The sequence below is a fragment of the Pelophylax lessonae genome (genome assembly GCF_965119305.1).
Source record: "Pelophylax lessonae genome assembly, chromosome: 1".
NCBI lineage: Eukaryota > Metazoa > Chordata > Amphibia > Anura > Ranidae > Pelophylax > Pelophylax lessonae.
Window position 1 is genome coordinate 491,925,692 of NC_138768.1, and position 27,248 is coordinate 491,952,939.

Sequence of the window (27,248 nt, forward strand, 5' to 3'; positions counted from 1 at the left end):
GCTTGTTCCTTTTCTTCCATTTTCCGTTGCAAGGCATCAAACTCAGCCCTGCACACATACTCGGTTTCCTCCAAACCGATTGCCTCCATTGGCTGCTGGCGTGTCTGTTTCCAGCCTGCCATGCTCTCTTGGTGAGCCTTTTGTTGAGCTGCAAAGCTCCGCTGAAAATCCGCATTTTCCTCAGTGTTGCTAGGGACAACCTTTCTCTTTAGCCGATTCCGTTCAGGCATGGATGGGGCTGGTTCAGACGGTAGCATCCCCTCCATCCATAGAATCCGGTCTCTCATTTCAGCGATCCTTGCATCTTTCAGGCGTTTTGATCGCCCCATCTTTAGTCACTCCACAGAAAATTATTTCAAAGTCCAGAAAAACTTTTAGGACCACTGTCTCTTTAAAACTTAATAGTTTTTTCTCTCTCTTGCAGGATCTCCTTTCCTGTACACACAGTTTGTGCAGTCCCTTGCACCAGACACAGTTCATCAAAAATTTTGAGACCGCTGTCTCTTTAAAACACGTTTTTTTTCTCTTTCAGGATCTTCTCTCCTGCACACATGGATTGTGCAATCTCATGCACCAGACAAAGTTCATCAAACATATGCACTTCTTTGCATGGATCTCTGCTTCTGCCCGCATACCTCCACCATATGTGAGGGATTAGCTCGGTGGTAGGCGTGGATGACCCCTTTTGGGGTGCGTTTTCACAGAGAGATAGCCGAGCAGTGGTTGCAAACAACACTGATTTATTCATGCAATTTACTTCACACAATTGCAAGCCTCAAAACAGCCAAAATAAAATAAAACAAAATAAATCCTTGCCACTGTGGGCGGCTACCTTCTCACACACTGGAACCTATCTAATGAAGTCTGTCAGACTTGGCTGGTCATACAGCAGACTCTCAATAGTCCATGTTTTATCTCCAAGCACATGTTCATTTAAGCTGTCCCTTTGTTTTTCCTCTTCATATGGAACATGTCCCTTTGTTTCTTTCCACATAGAAATAGTTTCTCTTCTCACCTTGAGACGATCCAAGACCTCACTTCGAGTAGTCTTCTCCCATGCTCACCAGCTTGTCGGGAGGCACTCATCTGTCTGTCCTCCTCTCCCAGCCCACACGGCGACAGGAGGCAGCAGTCTTTCTCCCAGGCGTCCTCAGCGTTAGGAGGCACACATCTGTCTGTCCTCCTCTCCCAGCCCACACGGCGACAGGAGGCAGCGAACAATAGGACTTCCTTTGGACAAATTATAGAGGCCTTAACTTCCTCATTCCGAACAGCTGAAGGCCTTTCAACTTCCTTAGACAGTTCTGGCTACCTCTGCAGCCGACACCCTATAGTAATTGGTGATTTGTCTAACCCAGGTGGAAGTGTAGCTCCTGTCTGTGACTACATTCACAGATTTACCTGACTTCCTGTCACAATGGTCATGTACTTTTCTGTGCTTCTATTTTTGATGCTTGTTGTACTTCACAGTTCAGTAAACTCGGTTTTTGATTCAAGAAAAGGTGTATAAATGCAATTAGCCCTTGGGTGTCCAATTAACCACTTGCCGACTGCCTAACGCCGATCTACGTCGGCAGTCAGCCCCTCACAGGCAAAGTGACGTGAGGCTACGTCACTAGCTTGCAAGGGTCTAGGGAGCGAGTGTGCGCCCCCGGAGGCGCGCTCCCTCTCCCGCGTGGTCACGGACACGATGTCCGCCGGTCACTCTGCGATCGGCGGGGGAGAGGGAGAAAGTCAGGCGGCTTGTGTAAACAAGCTGCCTGTCATTCTCCCCTGTGTATGAAGGATGATCATACGGTTCTACTATGTAGAACCGTTGATCACTCTTCATACATCTGAAGCCACAGCCAATCACAGTAGAAAGCACGCCCCTAGGGACACACATAGCCCCTCCCTTTCAAAAAAGTTAACCCCTTCACTGCCAGTGTATTTTTACAGTAACAGTGCATATGTATAGCACTGATTACTGTAGAAATGTCATTGGTAACCCCAAAAGTGTCAAAAATGTCAGTCAAGGGTCCGATCTGTCCGCCGCAATGTCGCAGTACCGCAAAAAAAATTGCAGATCGCCGCCATTACGCGTTAAAAAAAAACAACAAAAATGACAAAAATCTTTCCCTTAGTTAAACGCGATAACTTTTGCGCAAACCAATCAAAATACGCCTTTTGCGATTTTTTTTTACCAAACATAGGTAGCATAACACAAATTGGCCGAAAATGTTAAAAAATTTTGATTTTTACATTTTTTTTGGGGGGAATTTCATATAAAAAATGTGAAAAATATTGCTATTTTTGCAAAATTTACGCTCTTTTTTTGTTTATAGCGCGTGATCAAAAAATCGCACAGGTGATCAAATACCACCAAAAGAAAGCTCTGTTTGTGGGAAAAAAAGGACGCCAAATTCGTTTAGATACAGCGTTGCACGACCGCGCAATTGTCCGTTAAAGTCACGCAGTGCCGAATCGCAAAATACCCCCTGGTCAGGAAGGGGGTAAAATCTTCCGGGGCTTAAGTGGTTAACTTACTAAAATCAATAAATTCTCTGGCCAATGTAAACAGTAAATGCTTAATGACCTAAAAGCGCCTTAATGCACGTGCAATACGCAACTTTTGGCACTTCTTTTAAGCTGCTTTTTCTGCCAGAAGTAAAAAGCTTTCAGAGAAAAAAAATCCAAATGCTGTGTGTGTAAACTGCACTTGCTTTATGTCCACTATTGTTAAAATGTATTGAGATTTCAAGTAATTTTGTTCTTTATTTTGTGGTTTGTCGAAAAAAAAAAATCACGCCCTGCTTAATTTACAAACACATTGTTAATTTTAAATGTAACCACTTACCCACTGAGCACTTATACCCCCTTCCTAACCAGACCCATTTTCAGCTTTCAGTTCTACCACATTTTACATGACAATTAGTCATGCAACACTGTACCATATGAAATTTTTGACAATTTTTTCACACAAATAGAGCTTTCTTTTCATGGTTTTAATTTCTTCACTGGGTTTTTTTTTTTTTTTTGTGCTATAAATGGAAAAAGACCGAACATTTTGTAAAAACTGCATTTTTCTTTGTTTCGGTTATAACATTTTGCAAATTTAGTAATTTTTCTTCATAATTTTGGCCAAAAGTTATACTGCTACATATCTTTGGTAAAAATAACCCAAATAAGTATATATTCTTTGGTTTTTGTGAAGGTTATAGAGTCTACAAGCTATGGTGCCAATCAGTAAAAATTGATCACACCTGATGTACCTGCTGGCCGATCTCATTTTTTGAGACACTAAAGCCAGGAAAGTACAAATACCCAACAATTAAACCCCTTTTTGGAAAATAGAAATTCCAAAATATTTAGTAAGGGCATGGCGAGTTTTTTTTAAATTGTACTTTATTTCCCATAACTCTTTGCAAAATTAAATTTTTTTCACAAAACTGTCATATTACCAAGTTATTTCTCACACACTGTATAGGCATACTTGCAACTACACCCCAAAATACCTTCTGCTACTTCTCCCAAGTATGGCTACACCACATGTGTGAGACGATTACACAGCCTGGCCACATACAGGGGCCCAACATCCAAGAAGCACCTCAAGGCATTCTAGGAGAATAAATTACACATATAATTTCCATACAACCTATCACAGTTTTAGAAAGTAAACACCCCAACACAATCTAGGAGGCATTAGGAGTCTTTTGAACATGTCAAATTTTTCAACATGTTTTTGGAAAATGTAGTATGTTTTTATACACTAAGTTGTCCATTTATAAGATATATCTAACACATAGCATGTAGATAGCAAAAATGACACCCAAAAATACATTCTGCTACTCCTCCCGAGTATGGCAACACCACGTGTGAGACTTTTACACAGCCTAGCAACATACAGAGGCCCAACATTCAGGGACTTTAGGGGCACAAAATTACAAATCTAATTTTCTGACTGCCAATTACACTTGTGTGGCACTGTAGAGCACTGATGTGGCATTAATGGGCACAGATGAGGCACGGATGGGCATAGTTGAGGCACAGGTGGCATGATTGAAGCATGAATGAGTGATGATTAAGGCACGAATGGGCATGATTGAGGCACGAATTGGCATAATTGAAGCGCGAATGAGGGGCAGATGGGCATGATTGAGGCACGACTGAGGCACAGATGGGCATGACTGAGGCATGGATTGGATCAGGCAGGGGTGAGCAGTGCTGCAGTCTCCCTTATCTCCTCGCACGCTGTACCGATCGCTGTGTACAGGGTGCAAGGAAAGGAGAGAACTGAACCAGACATGTGCCGGTTTGTTGACAACTGATCACTCATGTGGTAAAGGGCTGCGGTCATTGGCCCTTCACCACGATCCGCGATGCGCCGGGTCCGGCGTTCAGGAAGCTCGATTCTAGGACGACGTTATTGTACGCCCTCCCAGAATAAGCCTACTGTGCTGTAGCCGTCATTTTGCTATGGCTCGGTCGGCAAGTGGTTAAGTTAATTTTACTTTGCAGCCGATTCATTAGTGTGTGTTTTTAACGATTTCTGTACATGCAGTTTTATATATGATTCTTTGGGATTTTATTATAAACCTCAGTCATGAAATCTGAACAAGGTACATATCTGTAGTGTTTTTCTCTCTCCAAAGCTCTTAGTGTTGTTTTTCTCTAGTGCTTTGTTCCCCTGTTATCAGCATGAGTCACTTCTAAGAACATTTCCTGACACGATATTCACTTTTTAAGGGATGTAAAGAAGAGACGATAAACAAAACTTATGTAGGGGGATTTGTTTAATCTCTGTGTATCACCTGAAGCTATTCACTTCACTGGGTATATGAGAGGGTTTACAACCACTTAAGGTTATAGTGGAGTGCAAAATTAGGAAAGATTGAGAAATATTTTGGTTATACCTCCAATATGTTTGGTATTATGTCCTTCTCACATAGTTTCAAGAACTTATCTTTTTCAAAGTTTGGATCAACCTTCAGAATTTCTGTCAGTACCTCCGACATTTCGGTCTTGGAAAACACTCCACCTAGAAAAGAGAATGAATGTAAATATTAGGACTAAGTAAAATATGCAATATTATGGGTTTTAAATATTCATTCACTACTTCCATGCACTTTTTAGAATAGATTATTTAAAATCGGGTGTTTAACATTTTACTACTGACTAAGAATTACTATAACCCAGTGTTTCCCAAATGGGGTTCAGCAAGAACAAAATTGGGGTTCCGCGGCGGTCTGCCACATCCAAGATGACCGCCGCCTGCTGTTACCGGAAGGTCGGAAAAAGCAGAGATCGTGCAACCGCAATTTCATAAGAGATCACGGGAGCAGGATCTTAATTCGGCCGTAACATCTGCCCTGCATTCAGCCAGCCCGCCATTTACAAAGTTCGTCCATGAGAGAACCCGGCCAGCAGTCAGTCAGCCAGCCAGCTCTGGCATCAGCCACTTTCTATTAGAGATCGACCGATTATCGGCAATGCCGATATATCGGGGGCTGATATGCATTTTCCCCGATATATCGGAATCGGCTTTTGGATTTACCGATATTGCAGATATTCGTGACGTCATCGTGTATGTTGCGCCATGCGCCTCCACGCACTAGACAGCTCTTAGGCCGCCTCCCTCTGCCTTCTTACAGTGTCTTTTACCCGCCACTGCCACACTGGAGTCTGCATGCGGCACAGGCGGTCGGTCGGAAGAGTCAAGACAGAGTTCTTCTACACTAGAGTGCAGTGACCAACAGTCTGACACACGTTCTGTATTCTGTTCTGTGATAATTGATAACAGTGACCATCAAAAAACAAAAACTCTCTGACACACGTTCTGTATCTGTAACACAACCGCCACGGGCCACCCACCCACCACCCACAGCTGCCCGGTGCCAGCCAGCAACCCAGTCCCACACAGTCCACAGTGTAGTGTACCATCCAGCCAGCCACAGGCCCTGCCTGAGTCCTCTTCCTGACTGTACCAGCTCTCCAGACACAGGCCCTGTGCCTGTACATGCCAGGCCAGCCACCCACAAAAGGGTGCAAGCCAACCACCAAAGCTTGATGACAGCCAGCCACCCACCCGATGCCAGTCAGCCACAAAAGGGTGCCAGCCACCCACCACAAGGTGCAAGCCAGCCAGCCACCCACCCACCACAGGGTGCAAGCCAGCCAAGCACCAACCCACCACACAGGGTGCCAGCCACCCACCGCAGGGTGCCAACCAGCCACCCACCACACAGGGTGCCAGCCAGCCACCCACCACACAGGGTGCCAGCCAGCCACCCACCACACAGGGTGCCAGCCAGACAGCCACACACCACAGGGTTCCAGCCAGCCACCCACCACCACATGGTGCCTGCCAGCCAGACACCCACAACAGGGTGCCAGCCACCACAGGGTGCCAGCCAGCCACCCACCACACGGTGCCAGCCAGCCACCCACCACACGGTGCCTGCCAGCCAGACAGCCACCCACAACAGGGTGCCAGCCCGCCATTTTTTGTAAGCCTAAATTAGTGTCTGAATCTTTCTTGTTTCAATGGAGATGGATGGAGATAGAAAAATTTAAAGTGTGGTCTGGGAGTATTTTTCTTCTCCATCACCAGGAAAATCAGTAGCACTGTGCAACACATGCAAAAACAATGTGAGCATGGGATCAATAACTGCACAAACCAAAAATACATCTAATCTTTGGGCCCATCTAAGAGTTCATCATCTTGAATTGTATAATGCAGCACAGAAAAAACAAAATGAATCACAAGGTGAATCATCCCTATCCCAGACAACAATAACAGATATGTTTCAGATAAAGACAAGGTGGCTAAAATCTGATGGAAGATCACAACTGCTGGACAGAGTAATCACTGAGACGATGGTCACTGATAACCAGCCATTTACAATAGTGTCCGAGTCTGGATTTAAGCGGTTGATGTCCATAGTTGAGCCAAGGTACACAAGTTTTATCGAACTGAAATGCTGCAAAATATTCACCAAAAGGTCGCTGACAAAGTTAAGACTATGCTGTAACCAGAGAATGCTTGCAAACTCACTCTCATTCACGACGGACTGCTGGTCAGGACAAACAGAATCACAAATGAGTCTTACATGCCACTTCATTGACAGCGGATGGACAAGAAGGCATTTGGTGTTGAATACAAAAGTGATGCAAGGATCCCACAATGGGGAGTACATTAAAGAAAAGTTTCTAGGCATGCTAGAAGAATGAGGAATCAGCAAAGACCGAGTGATGCTTGTGCTGCGAGACACTGGAGCGAACATGGTTAAAGGAATGAGACTTGCTGAAGTGTCAGACCTCAGTTGCATGGCACACACCCTGCAACTGGTGGTAAATGATAGTCTGTCACACCAGAAAGCTTTGCTGGACATTATTACCATGCTGAAGAAGTGCGCAGGCCATTTTCCCCATTCTGTTCTTGCCCAGCAGCGACTGAGGTACATTCAGGAAGTCCTTGGCCTATCCAAAAATAACCTGATACAGGCTGTTGCAACACGATGGAACTCAACGCTACACATGTTACAGAGGATGCTAGAGCAGAAGCGAGCTCTCACTATATATTCTGGTGAATATGGACTTGGAGGACATTCTTGCCCTACTGCAGATCAGTGGGACATAGTAGCCAACATTATAGAGACGCTCGTACCCATTGAGGAAGTGACACTGGCAGTGAGTCATTAAGACTCATCTGTTTCCTCCGTGATCTCATGTGTGAGAGTCCTGAAGATGCTTCTTCAACAGAATGAAGGACCCAACACACGTGGCATTAAAGCATGTAGGCAAGCCATGAGGGACAGCCTCGCCAAAAGGTTTGAGAAGCATGATGAGAATAAAACTGTTGTGCTTGAATGTCTTTTGGATTCTCGATACAAGAACCATCCTTTCTCTTCTGATGATGTATTGGCCAAGGCAAAGCAATGGCTGACAGAATATATTCAAACAGAAGGTGCTGGAGGTTCCTTCTGACGAAAAGAAAAGTCAAGGATAAGAAGAGAAGGTTTCTGATGTGGAAGAGCAGGATGTCCCAAAAGACAACCGACAGAAGAGAAAATTCATTGTGATCAAATAGATGCAATGTTCAACGTTTTATTGGGGCCTCATGCAGAGGATTCATCAGAATCTGCAATAATGAGCCTGGATGATCAACTTCATCTCTATTTGAAGGAACCAGTAGTTGACAGAAAAAGTGATCCTCTTCAGTGGTGGAAAGAAAATGAGGCACGCTACAAAAGACTTGCTTCTCATGCTAGAAGATACCTTTCTGGCTCCTCCTTCCTCAGTACCAAGTGAGTGTGTTTTTAGTGAAGTGGCAGCAATTTATGAAAAGAAAAGAAGCCGTTTAACTAGTGAACATGCTAAAAAGTTATGCTTTCTGCACTATAAGATTGTTTTACTTAACTGGGAGCATTGATTTGAAAGTGTAGCTAGTTTATAGTAGTGTCTGTCCACCAGTCCACTGAGTCTGTCCAATCCACTGTCTAGCTTGTGTCTATCCATTTTTTTCTAACAGTTTTGCACTGACTGTAAGTGATAGAAAAAAAAAATAGACAGACAGTGGATTGGAGTCAGTGCCAGTGGACTACTGCTGCAGTAGAACGCCACTCACTCCTGTGATAATTTTAAATCACTACTGCAGTAAAATGATTCCAGTGAGTGCCCTACTGCAGTGGAAGTACACAGTCCAATCCACTGTGTAGCTGTTGCCTTGCTTTTCTTCTAGCAGTATTGCACTGACTGCAGTAGTTGCAGTGAGTGCCATACTGCAGTGCAGATAGTCCTCCACTGACTCCAGTCCAATCCACTGTGACATGTGTAGCTGTTGCCTTGCTCTTTTTATAGCAGTTGTGCAGTGTGTATGTGTATTTTATTGTGTAGCTGTTGCCTAGTTTTTTTCCTAGCAGTTTTGTCTGCAGTAGTGAAATTTTTAAAATTTCTTATTAAAATTTTTATATTGCAGTGAGTGAGTCCACTACTGCAGCACTTTATTATACATTAATGCAAAATCAGATGATGTGAAATGCTAATGTCCAACTCCTTGCAATTTAAGTTTTCCTATCAGTTTTTATGCAGTTAAGGTGTGAAGAACGAGCACTTAATGTTAAAAATGTTAATAAATAATGATTAACATGTTTGTTAAGAGATTTGTGTTGCAATTTGTGTTTTTTTGGGAAAATTTTACATGTGTGAAAATATCGGCCAATATCGGCTGATACCGATATGTGATCAGCAACGAAAAAACGTTATCGGTCGATCACTACATCACTCGTGGTAGAGAGTGGAGTTCATTGCTAAAGCTCAGTTAGCGACGTTATTGTCAGATTGAAAGGCTCTTGTCAGGGGCATTGAAAGGCTCGTCAGGGGCATTGAAATTCTCTGCTAAGGACATTAAAAGGCTCTGTAAGGGACATTAAAAGTCTGTCAAGGGCATTGAAAGTAAAGACTCTGTCAGGGGCATTGAAAGACTCAGTGAGTGTCACAAAACTGTTAATTGTATTTTTCAAAGTGTTCAAATCTTTTTGCTTCACGTCCACATTTAAAAATCCTTCTTATGTCTTGACAGAAGATGGGGACACTGGGGTGACTGTATTATGTAATGTTTGATGTAGGCTACTGCCATGTCTGTACACTGGAAAGTGTGTTTGTTTTTCCACGTTCAATAAAAACATTTCTGATTTAAAAAAAAAAAAAAATCCTGCTTAAAGTTCAGTTCTTTCTAAGGCTGCATTCACATGTCAGCTTATAATCGCGGGCAGAACCGCCGCGGTTCCGCCCGCGATTCAGAGATTTATTGCAAATCGCGGGACGCCTAGCGTTGCCCGTTGATTTGCAATAGCCCCCCAAACGCCGAGCGATGTTGCCGCGATTTACGCCCGCCGAATCGCGGCAACATCGCGCAAACAAAATCGCGGGACGCAATATGCTCCAAAAAAGTACAAGAGCTTCTTTGGAGCGTATTGCGTCCCGCGATTTTGTTTGCGCGATGTTGCCGCGATTCGGCGGGCGTAAATCGCGGCAACATCGCTCGCCGTTTGGGGGGCTATTGCAAATCAACGGGCAACGCTAGGCGTCCCGCGATTTGCAATAAATCTCTGAATCGCGGGCGGAACCGCGGCGGTTCTGCCCGCGATTATAAGCTGACATGTGAATGCAGCCTAAGAGTATCATAAAAATCAGCACCCTTTTCAGTCTGGTTGTGAGATGTGTTTTTTTTATTTATTTAAAAAAAAAAAGCTGGGCGTGTCCAAGATGGCGACTTGAGCAGACGTGCCTGCTGTGAGCTCCGAGAGCATTCTATCCTGGCGGTAATCCGTGGCTTGATTCCACTCACCTGTACCCCGCTCCGGCGTTCTGCATGCCCTACAGGTCCTCCGGAAGGTCCCAGAGGGGGAAGAAGCTCCACTTTCCTCCTTCTACAGACTCACCCGAGACCGCTGCTCCCGCGCGGACTAGGCCGCAGCCCGCTCCGCGCTCTGCTACCATGGCCACGCAGACGGACCCGAGTGAGGGGGCTGCTGCAAATCCCCCTGGAATTCCGGAGGTGATGGCGGCCATCGTATCCTGCCAAACGGCCCTCACCACCAAAATCGAGGAGGTCCAACTGGATGTGGGCTTGCTGAGGCAGGACTTTGACAAGGTCCGCTCCCGGCTTACCGTGGTGGAACAGCGTGTAGGCCCTGTCGAGGACACCCTTACTGAACACTCTGCCTCCCTCCGGGTCCTCCACTCCCAGGTTCGGGCCCTGGAATATCGTGCTGAGAATGCCGAAAACCGTAACCGGCGCAACAACCTCCGGATCGTTGGCCTCCCAGAGGGCGCGGAGGGTAAGGACCCGACGATGTTTGTGGAAGACCTGTTGAAGTCCCTCTTACCTGCGGCCCGCTATTCCCCGCACTATACTGTGGAACGGGCTCATCGGGTCCCCCCGCGCCCGGGTCCGGAGGGCGCCCCCCCGCGCACGCTGATCCTTCGGCTTCTCAATTTCCGGGACCGGGATGAGACCATGCGGGTGGCTCGGGTCGCGGGCTCCCTGTCGTTTCAAAATGCCAGACTGATGATTTTCCCCGACTATACGGTGGAGACCCAGAAGCAACGCCGCTTCTTTGATGCTGTGAAGGCGGCTCTTCGTACCCGGGGAATCAAGTACAACATGCTTTTTCCCACCAAATTGAGGGTGGTCGATGGCGAGACCATGCGCTTCTTTGTGGATCCGAAAGATGCCTCGGACTGGCTGGAACATCTACCCCCCCGGGGGTGAGTACTACTTAGAGTGTGTGGATACCTCCCTGGAAGTGACTGCCATGCCTGTGCTGTCCTTGTCCTGCTGAATTCCTGAGTCTACACTCCTTGTGACTGGCGGCCTACCCTGCTGGTCTTTCCTGGACCTGGGGAGTGGACTAGCTCCTAGGATCCTTGGGACTTTTGCCTATTCAGCGATGCTGCGTTACCATCCTCCTGTTTTGCATAATTTTTTTTTATCCGCTTTTCCCCCCTGTTTGTTGGGGTGCAGGATGGCGCTGGACCCTTTTTCTTTTTTGCTTTTCAAGCTGGAAGGATCCTTTTTGTTTTTTGTTTGCTCTCGGCTGCGCCATGCAGCTGCACTGACTTGGTACCTGTTGTGCCTTACACCGCTGAGCTACCCTGGTGCCCGTTGGCCATTGGTTACACGCCACTTATTTGACTTGTTGATTGTTGGGGTTTGGGGTTCCATGCCTGCCTCTAGGATGGGGTCAGGCGGGGTGGGTAAGATCCCAGCCGTTGCTGGTTTTTACTGCCTTTTGTGTTTTTCTACTGTTGTTGCTCTTTATTTACATTGTTGTGTGGCTGCCTGGTGGAGTTGGGGGGAATGTGACTGGTGTGCCCCCTCTGGCGCGGGTGGCGGCGCCCGCCCTTGCGGTGCTATGTCTCTTATATCTCTATGGCTAAGGTTGACGTGATTTCCTGGAATGTGCGGGGCTTGAATTCGGCTGTTAAGCGCTCGTTGGTATTTCACTTCCTGCGCCGATTCACCCCTCACATTTGTGTGTTACAGGAGACGCACCTGCTGGGCTCTCGTGTTTTGAGCCTGAAGCGGGCTTGGGTGGGCGCTCACTATCATGCTACGTATTCTAACTACGCCAGGGGGGTCAGCATCTTGGTTCACAGGTCATTGCCGTTCCACTTGCTGGAGGTCCGGACTGATCCGGCTGGCCGCTATGTGCTACTGCACGCCACCATATACTCTGCACCCTTTGTTATTGTGGGATTATATTTGCCTCCCCCTGTTGACCCCGCATTTCTGTACATGCTTATGCAGCTTGTTATTTCTTATGATGTGCCTAATGTGCTCTTGTTGGGGGACTTTAATCTGTCCCCCACTCCTGATCTGGACCGCCTCCATCCTCCCTCTACCTGGTCCGACGCCCTGGCCCGCTGGATGTCCATATTTTCCCTGGTGGACGTCTGGTGGTGCTTTCACCCGTCGGATAGGGAATATACCTGTCACTCGGCCTCCCATCGGACCATGTCTTGTATTGACCTGGCCTTGACCTCCACCGAGGTGTTGAGAATGGTCACATCTGCCTCTATCTTGCCTAGGGGCATATCCGACCATGCCCCCCTATTGCTCTCACTTCGGGTGGTGGATGGGAGGTTGGGTGGGCGCTGGAGGCTGTCCAGATACTGGATCATGGAGCCCTCGATTTTGGCGGCACTGCCGGCTTAACTGTCTCAATTTTGGCTGAGTAATGAGGGCCACCCTAACCCTCTGATAATGTGGGATGCCTTTAAAGCATGGTTGCGGTGTGTGTACATGACTCGCATCGCTGCGGCCCGCAGGAGTTCTGTGCAGTCTCGTGATCTAGCAGTGTGCAGGACTGCTGCCACTGCGAAGTCTCTTCTCTCGACGGCTCAACGCATTTTTGAATACGGTGATAAAAATGGGCACCTTCTTGTTTGGCTGTCGAGAGAACAAGCTCCGGTCACGCACATTGGTCAGATTCGATTGACATCGGGTGCCCTACTGACTGACCTGGGCGACATCAATGATTGCTTTGGTGACTACTACCGTACTCTATACGCCTCTAGGGTGACTTATGGCGCAGAGGAGCTGGATAGTTTTCTTGACGGCATTGTACTCCCTGAGCTGGACGTGGCTGCTAGGGATAGGTTGGATGGCCCCATTACGCTGGAAGAGGTACAGGCTGCTCTGACTAGGATGCAGTCTGGTAAGGCTCCGGGCCCTGATGGCATTCCGATTGAGTTTTTCTCCTGTTTTCAGGAGCAGCTGGCCCCCCGTGTGGTGGAATTGCTGGCCAGGTTTGCGGACCTGGATGCCTTGCCGGACTCCTTCTCTGAGGCCCTCATCGTGCTCATACTCAAGCCTGGTAAGGACCCTGAAGACTGTGCCTCCTATCGCCCCATTTCCCTGCTGAACGCAGATGCCAAGCTCCTGGCCAAAATATTGGCTCTTCGCTTGGCATCAGTCATTGAGGATATTGTCCATGTGGACCAGACCGGTTTTATGCCGGGGAAGGGGACGGACATTAACCTCCGTCGCCTTTTCCTTAAGCTCTCTGCTTCACATCTTAATCTGGGACAAAGGGTGGTGGCCTCTCTCGACGCGGAGAAGGCCTTTGATTCGGTCGATGGCCTTACCTATGGTGCGTTCTGCGTCGCTTTGGGTTTGGCCCCAAATTTCTGGGCTGGCTGCGCTTGCTCTACCGTCGCCCCATGGCCCGTGTTCGTACAAATGGTGATGTCTCGGGGGCCTTCCCGTTGGGCAGAGGGACGAGGCAGGGGTGCCCTCTCTCGCCGGGGCTGTTTGCCCTGGCGCTGGGGCCCTTGGCTACCCTGCTCCGTTCCTCAAAGGATGTGTGCGGCTGGCGGATCGGTCCCCTGGAGGAGAAGGTGTCTCTGTACGCCGACGACACCCTACTGTATTTGGCGGATGCGTCCTCCTCTCTGTGGGCGGCCCTGGATATTTTTGAGTCTTTTGGGGGGTTCTCGGGGATACGGATTAATTGGAGAAAATCTGTCTTGTTTCCCCTGGACCCGGACGCCAGAGCCCTGGCTGCCCCCCCCCCCCTGCAGTGGGTGGACGAATTTAAATATTTGGGTATCAGGGTTTCTGGGGATCCGGGGGCGTACCTCTCACGTAATGTAACCCCTATTCTGGAGCCGTTACGGGCGCGCTGCGCTGGGTGGGCCTCCCTGCCCCTTAACCTTCTGGGTCGTATCAATATCATCAAAATGATTTTTTTGCCTAAATTCCTTTACGTTTTTCGCAACTCCCCGGCCTGGCTCCCCGCCGCCTTCTTTCGTGATCTGGACAGCTGTATCGGCGCGTTTTTGTGGGCCGGAGCACACCCCCGGTTGGCGCGTTCTACCCTGCAACTCCCGGCCTTGCCGTACTTTAAATTTTATTTTTGGGCAGCGGTGTTAGTTACCGTTCACTGGTGGTTTGCCGGATCTCGTTCGAATGCTGCGACGTGCCTGGAGGCGGCTTGCCTGGGCTCCATAGCTGACCTCGGCAACCTGCCCTACAGGGGCGCGGGTGCGTACCCCTCCCTTCCTCTCCCCACTGTGACTACGATGCGGGTCTGGCGGGTGGCCAGGGCCCGGTTTCTCCAACCTAACACCTGGTCCCCCTATCAGCCCCCCTATATGGGGCAATCCGTCGCTCCCACATCTGCGGATGCTTCCTGACCCGCAGGTGTGGGCCCGATATGGTGTACAGGTGTGAAGGACATCATGCCTGTCGGCGAGCTACGCACGCTCCCGGACCTTAAGGGGTCCTTTGCCCTGCCCCGCTGGATAGGCTTTCGATATCTCCAGTTGCGCCATGCGGTCCGTGCTCAGTTCCCAGTCACCCCTGTCCTACAGACTGATCGTATGGAAGATGTGCTGGCGCAGGCGGACCTCCCTAGGCCCCTATCTGCCCTATACGCTACCCTGCTTGTTGTAGACTCCCCTGCGTTGGAGCGTCTTTGGCAGAAGTGGTCTTCGGACATCTTTGACTTGGATAGGGAGGAATGGGAGGACTGCTTGGGGAGTGGCTCCAGACTGCTCATTGCTTCTAGGGACAAACTCGTTCAAGTCAAGTTCTTACACAGGGTCTATTACACTCCTCAGCGGCTGCACAGAATGTATCCTGCGAGGCCGGCAGATTGCCCTAAATGTTTTACTGCAGGTTTGTACTTCCACATGTTCTGGGCATGCCCACGGGTGGCGGAGTTCTGGGGGGCGGTGTTCGAGGTCATGAACACCCGTCTTCACCTCTCGGTCACGCGCGCCCTGGAGCTGGCACTCTTGGGCATCCTCGATAAGGTCAGGCGCACTAAATATTCCCGTTTACGGATTTCTCTATTGCTGTATTACACTAAGAAGGAGATTGTCCTTCGGTGGGTCTCCCCCTCCCCTCCCACGCTGGCTGCGTGGGAGGCCCTGGTTAATGGGGCTCTCCCAATGTATAAGCTCACCTACATTAATAGGAACTGTCCCCATAAATACGAGAAGGTTTGGCAGCCCTGGATAGATGGCACGGATTGATCCTCTGATCTGTTTGTTGCTATCTGTCTGTGTTCCTTTTGTTTTTCTTTTTTGTTTTTGTAGACTTGCATCTAGCCCCGCTGTGCCTTTTACCTTGTTTTTATTGCTGGATTCCCCCACTGTATAGGTTCTGTTGCCTTTGGCACACCTGCTCTTCCCCTGTGGTCTGATGATGTACAACAGCTACACATGTATTGTATATTGTATATTGTCCTGTGTTTTTTTTCAATAAAGAGAACCTTGTTTGTAAAAAAAAAAAAAAAAAAAGCTGGTTAAAGCAGGGAACTCTTCAGAGAAAAAATTACTACTTCTACCTGTTCGGCACCTATAGAAACTGAGAAAGCTACAACTAAATATCCAGAAAACATACCCGAAATAGTTGTATCCACTGTTCCTCAAATAGCAGAGACAAGTGACAAGTCAAAAAAAAAAGAAAAAAGCACACAATGCCAGCCAATCTTCTTCTCAAACGAAGAAAAGAAAATATGATAACTACTTGTCATTTAGATTTACAAGTGCCAGAAATGAAGGTTGTGCTTTAGCACAATGCGTGTTTTGCAATAAAATATTGCAAAACAGTTCATTAGCACCTGCTAAATTACATTGTCAATTTGAGCAAAACCACGCAGAGTACAAAGCTAAAGACATTGACTTTTTTAGGCGAAAGCTAAGGCTCCATTCACGCCTGGGCGTTTTTGAGTGTTTTTCAGCTCCAAAAACGCTAAAAAAAAAACGTTCCAAAACGCCCAACAAGTAAAACTCCATTCATTTAAATGGCCCCTGTTCACATCTGAGCATTTTGCAAAACGCCTGTAGCTGAAAAAAGTACATGAGCTTCTTTTTGGGCTGATTACCAGTGTTTTTGATAGATGTCAATGCCTGCCTCCAAAAACGCCTGAAAAAAACGCCTGAAAATCGCGGTAAAAACCGCGGTAAAACGCTACGCTCAAGTGTGAATGCAGCCTAAAAGTATTAGAAAAAGTAAAAGTATTAGAAGAGTAAACAATTTATGAGCAAAAAAATGTCAAAATGCTAATGAAAAAAGCCACAGAGGCTTCTTACATAGCACTTGCAGGAGAAGCGCACACAATTGAGGAATCACTAATAAAACCATATGCAAAAGAAATAGTGTTATGTATTTTAAGTGAGAAGTTGAGTAAAAAAACTTAAGCTGTGCCACTTTCCAACAACACAGTTTTGCATCATATTCATGATCTTGCTGATGACATCCATACTAAACTAATTTCTCGACTGCATCAATGTGATGGGTACTCACTGCAATTAGACGAGTCCACAGATGTTGCAGGACTTTCAATTTTGTTGGTTTTTGTTAGATATCATTTTGACAATCAGATTGAAGACTTGCTTCTGTGTGAAACTTTGAAAACTCATACCACTGGTGAGAACATATTTAACTGTATCCAGAAGTTCAAGGACACGCACATTAAAAATTGAGACAAATGTGTTCATGTGTGCAGTGATGGTGCCAAAGCAATGGTTGGGAAAATGGCAGGTGCTATGGCACGAATAAGAAATGTAGCAAAAAACAGCACCAGTTCTCACTGTGTTCTTCACAGACATGCACTGGTAGCTAAAAATATTTCAATCTCACTTAAAACTATGCTAGACGAATCGGTCCAGATTATTAATTTTATAAAAATTCGACCATTACAGTAACGACTATTTAAAATGATATGTGAAGATATGGGTAGTCACCACTCTGCTCTGCTTTTGCATTCAGCAGTCCGTTGAATATCACGAGGCAAAGTCCTTGTTAAAATGTTTGAATTGCGTCAAGAGTTGCTTGCATATTTACAGGATCATAAATTTGGATTATCTGATCGATTAACAAAAACTCTGTGGTTATCCAAAGTAGCATATCTTGCAGACATATTCAAAAAATTAAATGATGTAAGTTTATCACGCCAAGGTAAAAACACTAATATTTTTAATGAAAGAAAATATTTTCACTGCGGTTTTGGACCTCATCTGTTGAGCAAAATAATTTGAACTCTTTGCCAACACTTAAGGATTTTCCTGAAGAAACAGAAATTAAACTTGAAGATGAAATACGCAATGAAAGTGTAGATCTTCTCACATCTATTAAACAGTATTTTCAATTCTTGAATGAAAACAAAAATGACTGGGTTTGAAATCCATTAATAAAAGACGAGGCAGCTAATTTTTCTGATGTAGATTTTGAGAATCTGATATAACTTCTGACAGTCAACTAAGCCAAAAAGTTTCTCTTATTGCTTTTTGTGGCGATTTATGCAAAGAATATCCAGAATTGTCCAAGCGATCAAAGTTCTGTAGCCATTCGCCAGCACTGGATTCTCGCTTTACTCTGCAACAAAAACAAAGTATCGAAATCGACTTGACATAACTGCAGACATACGAATACAATTGTCCACAATTAAATCAGATAAAAATAATTTGCCAGCAAAAGAGAACATTACACTCTGCTCATTGGAGTCAACACCAGAGGAAAAGGAGGAGCTCCCACAGCCAAAATCGCCACCCATAAGCCCCCGTCATGGCCATTCTGCCAGCATGCTGGACCAACCATACATGGCTGCCAGACTACACAAACTGAGGGGGAAGGAGGGGAACCCGCAGGTCCTACCTCCCAAGGGAGGGGACCGCGTCCACCCCAAACCAATCCAGGCTACTCACCATACCAGGAACCAGGCGGGCACCACTCCAGACAGAACTCCCCATCAAAATAGGGGGGCTGTTGGCCAGGAGGAATGCTGCGACTCAGGCCGAGACTTGGTCGTATGCAACCTCACAAAGTGTTTACCTTACTCCTGACTAGGCAGAAAAAAAAAACTGAAGGCCTATAGCAGAGAGGGGGATGTAAACCAGCTAGCACGGCCCATAGGCGTAGCCAAGTTGTTTTTTTCTGCCTAGTGTCCTACTCCTGTAGAGCGCAATATAACTGTGTGGTTCTGAGTAATGGAGAGCTGTGTCCGTCAATGAAGGAAAAAGAAAAGAAAAATCCCAGTGGTGATCAAATACCACCAAAAGAAAGCGCTAATTGTGGGGAAAATAGGAGGCAAATTTAGTTTGGGTACAGCGTTACATGACCGCGCAATTACCAGTAAAACCTCATGCACACAGGGCATTTGAAAAAACGAGCTACAGAGCAAGTTCTGACGCCAGAAAAAATCAGCTGTAAAAACGTGCTTTTAGAAGCATTTTCTATTGGCCTTAATGCACGTTTTAGCCATGTTTAGCAGTGTTAGCATTTAGCAGCCTTTCTCTACCTCAAATCCAACTACTACAGCTTAAAAGTGTCCGACGTGGCTTAACGCTGTATGCAGCCTTTAGCAGCGTCAGGCGTTTTTAAAGCTTAACGCTGTTGCTCCAGAACGCACTGGCCCTGGGCTTTTTTTTACAGCTTAAGAACGCCTATGCCACTTACAGCTCCTAAAAGCCTGTGTGTGCATGAGGCCATAGAATAACATGGAGGGCATTTTTAGGCTGCAAAAAAAAAAAAAAAAATGCCTGACGCTTTCTAAAAGCAGCTGTAAATATGTCCTGTATGCATGAGACCTTAAAGTAACGTAGTGCCAAATTGCAAAAAATGCTTTGGTCAGGAATGGGGTTAAATGGTTAACCTATTTCTGTTAAGAATATGCAAATATTTTTTCCACATAGGGATTAAGGGTGGAATATTATGGTTACACATTCCAAGGGACATATTCAACATGTTTTCTTTTTTTTTAGAATATAATCTTTATTTATATTTTCATAAGCAATTTGCATTCAAAACCATAGGAAAAAAGGCAAAAGAAATGGATGGAAAGAATGAGTCCATACAGGCGGCGGTCATGATGCACATAAACATAGCCAACAATATAAGGCAGGGTTCAATATGTTAAACTGCGTTTCAGAAGGTAGGGCAGGAAAATCAACGTATCCAGTTCCGTAACAGATGAAAAATGACAATAAGCTACCCAAATCTGAACTATTAATCCCAGGGCAGGTGGCAGCTCGGTGCTCATAGAATGAACATATGAGAGAGGTAACAAGACACAACATACCATAGAAGAGGGAAAGACTGGAAAAGGAATAAGGGTAACGAGAATAGCACTCCGGTATTAAATTACATCAACTACCCATTAGTTCCCTGGGGATGAGGGCAAATTTGTTCAAAACGATCATAAAGTAAACATACATTGATCAACAAAACCTGTGAAGGCCTCCTCTAAGAGTAGAACCCTTATGTCTGGTCCCACAATAACATCTCAAGATATTGAGTTGGTAAAAAGGACCCAGGGCATTAAACAGTCTCGACTATGTCAGGGACAGGGCCAGCTCGGGCAGGCCGGTTTAAGAACCTGGCAGGGAATTTGTGGTATAATGAATCCAGGTGGTCCAGACGCTGTAAAACTTAACGTGACGGCTCTTACATGTCATCATCCAGTCCTCTGCAGCCATATCATTATTAACGTGACTAAGCCATTCCGCTCAAGCAGGAATTTGAGCCTTCTTCCTATAAATGAGAATTCATCGCCTTGTCGCATTTAGGAGATGAGGTAGGACCGACTTGCGCTAATGGCTGAGAGGAATGGAGGGCACGTGAAGCAAAAACTCCAATGGAGATACAGGTATCTGAGTATCCAGGTCAACTTGAATTTGGGCCCGACCATCTTGCCAGTAAGGTTGCAGCTTGGGGCATTCCCACCAAATGTGTAGGAAAGTGTCCTAGATGCCCACACTCCCTCTAGCAAGTGTTCGACAAAGCTGGGTAGATTCTGGCTAGTTTAGAAGGAAACCTATACCAACGGGTAAGTCTTTTAAAACTATTTTCTTGCATCTTTGTGTCCACAGAGCTGGTGTGGGTGAGACGGTACAGGTGATCAAGTTGGGTCTCTGTAAACTCATGCTCCAAGTCTCTCCCACTCCCTTATGTAAACAGACTTTCCCCTGGGTTCCTCCAATTGTAGCATCCCATACAAAACTGAGATAGAATGAGGGAACAGGGAGGTCGATATAAAAAGCTTCTCAAAAAGGGTCGAAGAGGATGGGGGATGAATGGCTTGGGGTAGGCTACGAATAAAATTGTTTACGTTGTCTATAACGCCAGTCATTTAATGGGCAGTGACCATATTGTTCTCAAAGTCTGTCAAGGGAAAGCAGGCCCTACTCCTGTACAAACCTGCCACATCTCACTTCCCCATCAGCCGCCCAGGGACGAAAAAAAGGAGAGGTGTTCCCTTGGAGTAAACTAAGGGAAGCACCCCAAGGGAGCAAGAGGAAAAACAAGAGACAACTGCACCTACTTATTCAATGTGTCTCAGTTTTAAATTATGAGTGGTGGTGGGGGGGAAGTAGATTCAGACAACCCACAATATTCCTGGGGAAGCTAGGGGGCATAAGACAGATTATGACCAGCTAAACATTTCTCCAGAGAGACCCATAATTTAGCTTTCACATTATGATGCCAGTCCAATATCCAATTGTAGGGCAATTGCTTCATAATATTTAGGGATGACAAATGCTCAAACCGCCTATCCGTTTAGGACATTGCAAAGTGCGAAGGGACGAATGTGGGCTTTGCCCATGCCAAATGTATTTAAAAAATATACTGTTGAGGGTCAGGAAGAAACTCTAGGTAAAGAAATGGGCACCATTTGCAAGTAAAAAATTATCCGGGGTAACACATTCATCTTCAGGACACTAACTTGGCCCATCCACGAAAAAAGCAGAATTTTTTGGTTCTCACTGTAATATCCTTTTCTCTGAGTTCATTGACAGATACAGCTCCGTCTTTATTTATGACAAGACATGGTTTTATAGCCCCATATAGGAGTAGGACACTAGGCACTAAAAAAAAAAAAAAAAAAAGACTTGCCACCTCCTATGGGCTGTCCTTTGTGGGCATAAAACCCCCTCTCTGAGGGTATCCAGACAGTCACAAGCAGTGTCAAAGGAAAATTTCCATAGAGGGGTGTGTGCTGTGTCCATCATTCTTTAGCCAAGACAAAACAGGGATGTCCTCAAGCAGTGACCAATAAGGGGTGGGCGAAAAAAAAAAAACAATGGATAAGAAACCCAGGACAACATACCAACACTCTGAATTACCCCAGGGGGTGCCCGAGAGTCCTGTAAAGCAGCCTGCAACACTTTGCATCCAAAAATAGCAGCAGAAGATACATACATCTTAACTCAATAGAACGTAATAAACGTGTGCACAGACGACCAGGTCGCCGCTGTGCAAACTTGAGATAAAGAAGCCAGATGTTGGAACGCCCAGGAGACGATACCGCCCTGGTCGAGAGCACTGTAAAAAGGGAAGGGAGGCCCCCGCCCATTAATGGCATAGGCTTGTACAATTGTCTGCCAAATCCAATGGAAAATAGTGGTAGAAGAAGATGCCATGCCTTACTTCAGACCAGTCGTGAGCACAAAGAGAATCGGACTTCCAAAAACTCGCCATAACGGAGAGGTACACTTAAATCGCACAAACCACATTGAGTGAGTGCAGAGAAAACTCCCTAGGGTTCGATGGTGGAAGACACACAGAAGGATAATGTTCTCATTCAAATGAAAATCTGACTTTGGTAGAAAGGAAGGTCTAAGCACCACCCAGTCCTTGAGTTAAAACAGATAAGGTGGCTCACTGGACAAAGCTGCCAATTTTGAAACCCACTGCACAGAGGCAATAGCAACTAGGAAGGCAACTATCCTTGATAGTGGAAGGCAACTATCCACTATCCAAAAGGAGGCTCCTGAATAGCCAACAGCACCAAGGTCAAAGAAAATAGTCAAAGCAGAGAGTTGACCCTTGATCGTGCTCAACGCAAGCTTCTGATAAATACCACGTTGAAGGAAGGCCAACACCCAAGCCACCAAGAAGGAGCAAGGATGGAACCCCTGGGCTTCACACCAAACAATATAGGTCCTCCAGGTGTGATGATAAATCTTCCGGGGAGGTAGACTTACATGCCTTTAACTTAAGAGGCACAGCGCCAGAAAAGAAGAGGCACAGCGCCAGACAACCCACTTTCTTTCAGAACTTGGCTTTCAATAGTTACGCTGTCAAAGCCAGCAACGGTAAAGCAGGGTGTAAGACCGGCCCTTGAGACAGAAGCTCCTCCCGAACAGGCAGCTGCCAGGGAGTATCCGCCAACAACCAGACCACATCAGCGTACCACGGACAGCGACGCCAGTCCCGAGCCACCAGTATGACCGGGATCCTTATGACCTCAATCTTGCATAGTAGACTAGGAATCAGAGGGGAAGGAAGGCCTAGACGAGACTGTACCGATCCCATGCAGCCAGTAGCGCATCCATCGCGTCTACTAGAGGATTCAACAATCTTTCCATAAACTGTGGGACCCAGGTCTGGCGTACCCCAGTAAGGGTAGAGCTGATGGAAGACCTCTGGATGTAGGGACCACGTGCCCTAGTCCAACACGTGACAGCTGAGATAATCCACTTTCCCAGTTTCCGAAGCCTGGAAAGTATACGGCGGACAGAGCCAGAACAAATGTTTCAGTCCAGCGCAGGATGTGAGCCACTTCTAGCACCCAGCTGATTGACATATGCCACTGCACTAGTGTTGTCTGACTGTACCCTGGTCAGCAGACCCTTTAGGCAATTCGTCCAATGTGTCAGTGACAACCTGATTGCCCACAGCTCCAGGACATTGATGGGCAATCAAGCTTCCTCCAGAGTCCAGCGACTCTGACAGGCTGGCATTGGTCGGGACCACAGTCCAGCGAATAGGAAGGACTTTTTGTTCCAAAGAGCCAGAGACCTCATCCATCAGAAAAAAAGAGGCATTTGTCGATTGCTCTAGGCAAATCCGAATGTCCAAAGAGGCAGGAGACCTGTTCCAATTGAGTAGGATTACATTCTGCAGAGTTCTTGTATAAAACAGGACATACAGAACAACTTCAAAAGGTAGCCACCATCAGGCCCAAAACCTGCATGCAAAAACGCAGGGCCACTTGTAAGCCAAGAGCTGCCGGCCCGCAGACCGGAGGTTCAGGCGTTTGTCCAACGGAAGAAACAACATTGTTTGCTCAGAATTGAGGATCAGCCTGATACTCCAGGCACTTGGAAGAGAACACAAACTTCCTGAGGTTCAAGATCCACCCGGAATCCTGTAGAAAATGCATGTTGATCTCCACACTGTCTAGCAGGAACAAGCAAGTCAGGAGCAAGTCATCCATGTAGCCAATCACAGAAATCCCTTGTTGTCTCAGCAAGGCAAGGCCTGAGGTCAAGACCTTGGCGCCCCTGATGGCAAAGTGTTGATAACCCTGGCAATTGGGAATGTGCAGGTTTGCGCCCCTGGCCATTGGGAATGTGCAGGTGGGTGTCCCAAATGTCAATGGAAGCCAGAAAAATCTCCATGTCAGAGGGCGACTACCACTGAGCAAATGGATTCCATCTTGCAATTGTGAACCCATATGAAGGCATTCAGGACCTTGAGATCCAGGCTGGGTCAAACCCCTTTAGTCTTGGGAACTTGCAAACAGGTTGGAGAAAAAACCGCCTGAACCACTCTGACACCGGGGATACTTTCTTCCCGAAGGAGCAGATCCTGCACAGCACTGTAACAGGGGCTGCAGATGGGCCAGCGAGAGTTGTAGATTGGAGGGAAAAAAACTGTCTGGCAGAAAGGAGTGAAAATAAGCTTTTTGTAAGATCTTGTGAAAAAGAAAAAGGCTTCCAGTAGGGGAAACTCATCTTAGCGCTTGCTGTATATAGTATAAAAGAATGGTCTTTTTAAAAAAAAGGGCCCAAATACAGCGCTTGCTAGCTAAAGGTTGGATGAATTATATATATATATGGAGATTCCCAATATCGATTAAACCAAAGGCATAAATGACTATTAAAATATAAAATCCACAATAAAAAGCGATAAAAGGTAAAAAGGTGATTTTGTGCTCACATTAAATCCCTTTGTGCATAAGTGACTGTGACATAAATATCAAATATAAATATCAAACAATATAATTTAGCAATATGCGTTATAGTAGTACAATTCAATGATAGAAGAGTCCGATATTGAATAGTGATTCTGTGCTCAAAATAATGTCCTTAGTGAGGGTGATTCTTCGCAATTGGAAAGTGCAAATGCTGTGACTTGATTGGCTATGGTGTTGATTCCTTCTCCCAAGTGAATGAAAGAATTGGATCACTTACCAGATGCAGTGGGTCTCATATGTCATTAAGACCATTCAAGCTTCGGTGGCTTTCTGGGCCAAAAGGTTCCCCTTTGTGCAGTCCTGTGGACTGATAAAGCTCCTTTGGACTCCGGGGTGCAACAACCCAGTGTGGTAGAGAAGGAAAGGAAAGAAAGCTCCAAATAGTGTAATAAAGTCAATATAAAGTTTAATACCCATGCATAGGTTTCCAAACACGAAAGCAAAGTATAAAACACTCCCTGGTGGTCAGCGGTGTGGGCTGCGCATCCTCCTCGCGGAATCAATGGGCTTGCTTCTGGCTTGTGTTCCACCCAGGGTAGCATGATGACGCTATGCGTTCCAAACTGACGCGTTTCGTCACATCCGGTGACGTCTTCAGAGCTTGCTGTATATAAACTTTTTTTATAGTGCTTTTATTGTGAATATGTGCAATAGTTGTCAATAACTATGTAAACCATTATCTGTGCAAATTGATTTTACTTATAAACTGTGCAGTATGTAAACCCAACATATCGCAAATTAATATGAGTGCAAATTCCGCAAGGTATGTGCAAAAAACAGAAGAAATTGTGCAATTATGCAGTGCGTGAATACAACGTATCACAGATGTGCAACACAATATAATATTAATATCAATCCACAATATTTCACAATGAAGGTGCTCTGTGTGCAATTATTATAAGGTGCTTGAATAATCTGTCCTTGCCCACTGCAAAACCAAAGGTTTGGGATGGGATGGGATGTGCATAAATTTGAAAACAAAAATACAAAATGTCCAAGTATACAGTTTATGACAAAGTGCTGGTGCCTCGAATGTGCTTGGTATGTGCCGGTGATCCTCAGCTTGCTGCTGGGTTACCACTTTTACACAGTGAGAGATCCACACGTGTATAGATACAATCACTCACCACATGATGTGGGTTATATCTGCCTTATGGCAGTACAACCTTAACCGCTTTTGTGGTTACCCCCACTGGGTGCAGTGAAGCAGATCCGATTCAGCAGGCTGGCCTGGAGTTCCCGGTTTCCTGGCTGTGGATTCCTCCCGTGGGATAATGCAAAAAAAGGGGTACTCCGCATAGTGTAATTCCTCAATAAAAGTTAATTAAGCCTTCTGATGCGTACAACTGATAGGCATAAAAGGTATAAGTAAAATGATAAAATATCCTGGTATGTTTTCCCAAAGAAATGTGCGTGGCCGTCACGGTGTATGTGAGCAGTGGTTGACCGCGGTAATACGAGTACCTCTTCCGGTTTGCGTTCCACTGGTCACGTAACGGCACAGCGTGCGTTCCACCTTACATGTTTCGTCAGCCCGCTGATGTCCTCCTAATAATAAATAATACACATTATTTGTAAGATCTTACCGTAAAAAATTTTTCTCTGATGTCCATCGACAGACGAAGCCTCATCTTCATGAGCTAAGTGGGTTATGCTGCCACCTGCAGGAATAGTCTAGGCAGTACGTTAGTACAAAGCTTTTAACATACACATGCGCACGGGGCTCTCTCTCCAGGCATTCCCCACTGCAACAGCCCAGCAAATCAGTTTAGTTGCAAGCAGTGAAGACAAAAGAACCATCCCCAAACAGAGGGGTGGGTGCTGCGTCTGTCGACAGACATCAGAGAAAAAGATTTTAATGTAAGATCTTACAAAAATCTTGTTTTCTCTATCGTCCATCAACAGACGCAGCCTCATCTTCAGGAGCGGAGTGGGACGTCCCAAAGCAGTAAAGGTGTTAGGGTGCTGGTGGTAACCTGGCGACAGAGATAGGCCCCGATGTCCGCTAGAGGGCGGAGCTTGGACGGAACCCCCAAGGTAAGTGACACAGGCTAGCCTGGGGTGCGGAGTCTAAGTATCCACCGGTTTTCGCCAGAGCCTCTAGTGGTGAGGATGGAGTTCGCTGCGTGTGGATACCAGGTCGCGGTCCTCGGGGTCGCCCCACCAGGGGTGAACCGATCAAGGTCCGAAGGCGGGTAAACAGACAAGGGAGATCCGAGAGAATGGTCAAACAAGCCGGGGTCAGGACGGGCAGCAGACGAGCGGAGTCAGGAACAAGCCAAAAGGTCAACAGGAAATCAGCAGCAAACAGGTCACAGGTTCAGGAACAACGGCAGGAGCTGAAGACAAGACAGCACTGAACCTGTGTGCTGATCCAGCTTAAATAGAGCTCTTTCTAGATGAGAGGGGTGGAGCTGGAATAGCCTGTGAGACTTAACTCATCCACTGCCAGAGCCTTCCTGACAGGTTCCTAACAATAGGCATGAGGGGTGGGAAAAACACAGCCAGACAGTAACGTCAATTCCATGAGGCTAAACCTAGCCAACCGGGCACCATGGAGCTCAACCAAAACAGGCGCTCACCCAGGTAACCCCTAAGGGAATAAAAAAACATTCTCTTATGAAACAGCAGCCTGCAAAACCTTGCGGCCAAAAGAAGCATCCAAAGAAGCCAACAAATCCACCTTGAAAAATTTGTTAAAAGGTGTGCACACCAAGTCGCTGTCTTACAAACTTTTACAACAGTGGCCTAATGGCGAAAAGCCCAAGAGGC

General features: G+C 46.3%; 1 protein-coding gene across 1 annotated transcript in view; it reads right to left on the minus strand.

Annotated features, from left to right (window-relative positions):
- TIMM44 (translocase of inner mitochondrial membrane 44) overlaps positions 1–27,248 on the minus strand; it is a 645,415-nt gene that overhangs the window by 177,693 nt on the left and 440,474 nt on the right. The window contains exon 9 of the mRNA XM_082244204.1: positions 4,893–5,017. Within this exon, the coding sequence (XP_082100330.1) occupies positions 4,893–5,017 (125 nt within the window). The remainder of the gene's footprint in view (positions 1–4,892; positions 5,018–27,248) is intronic.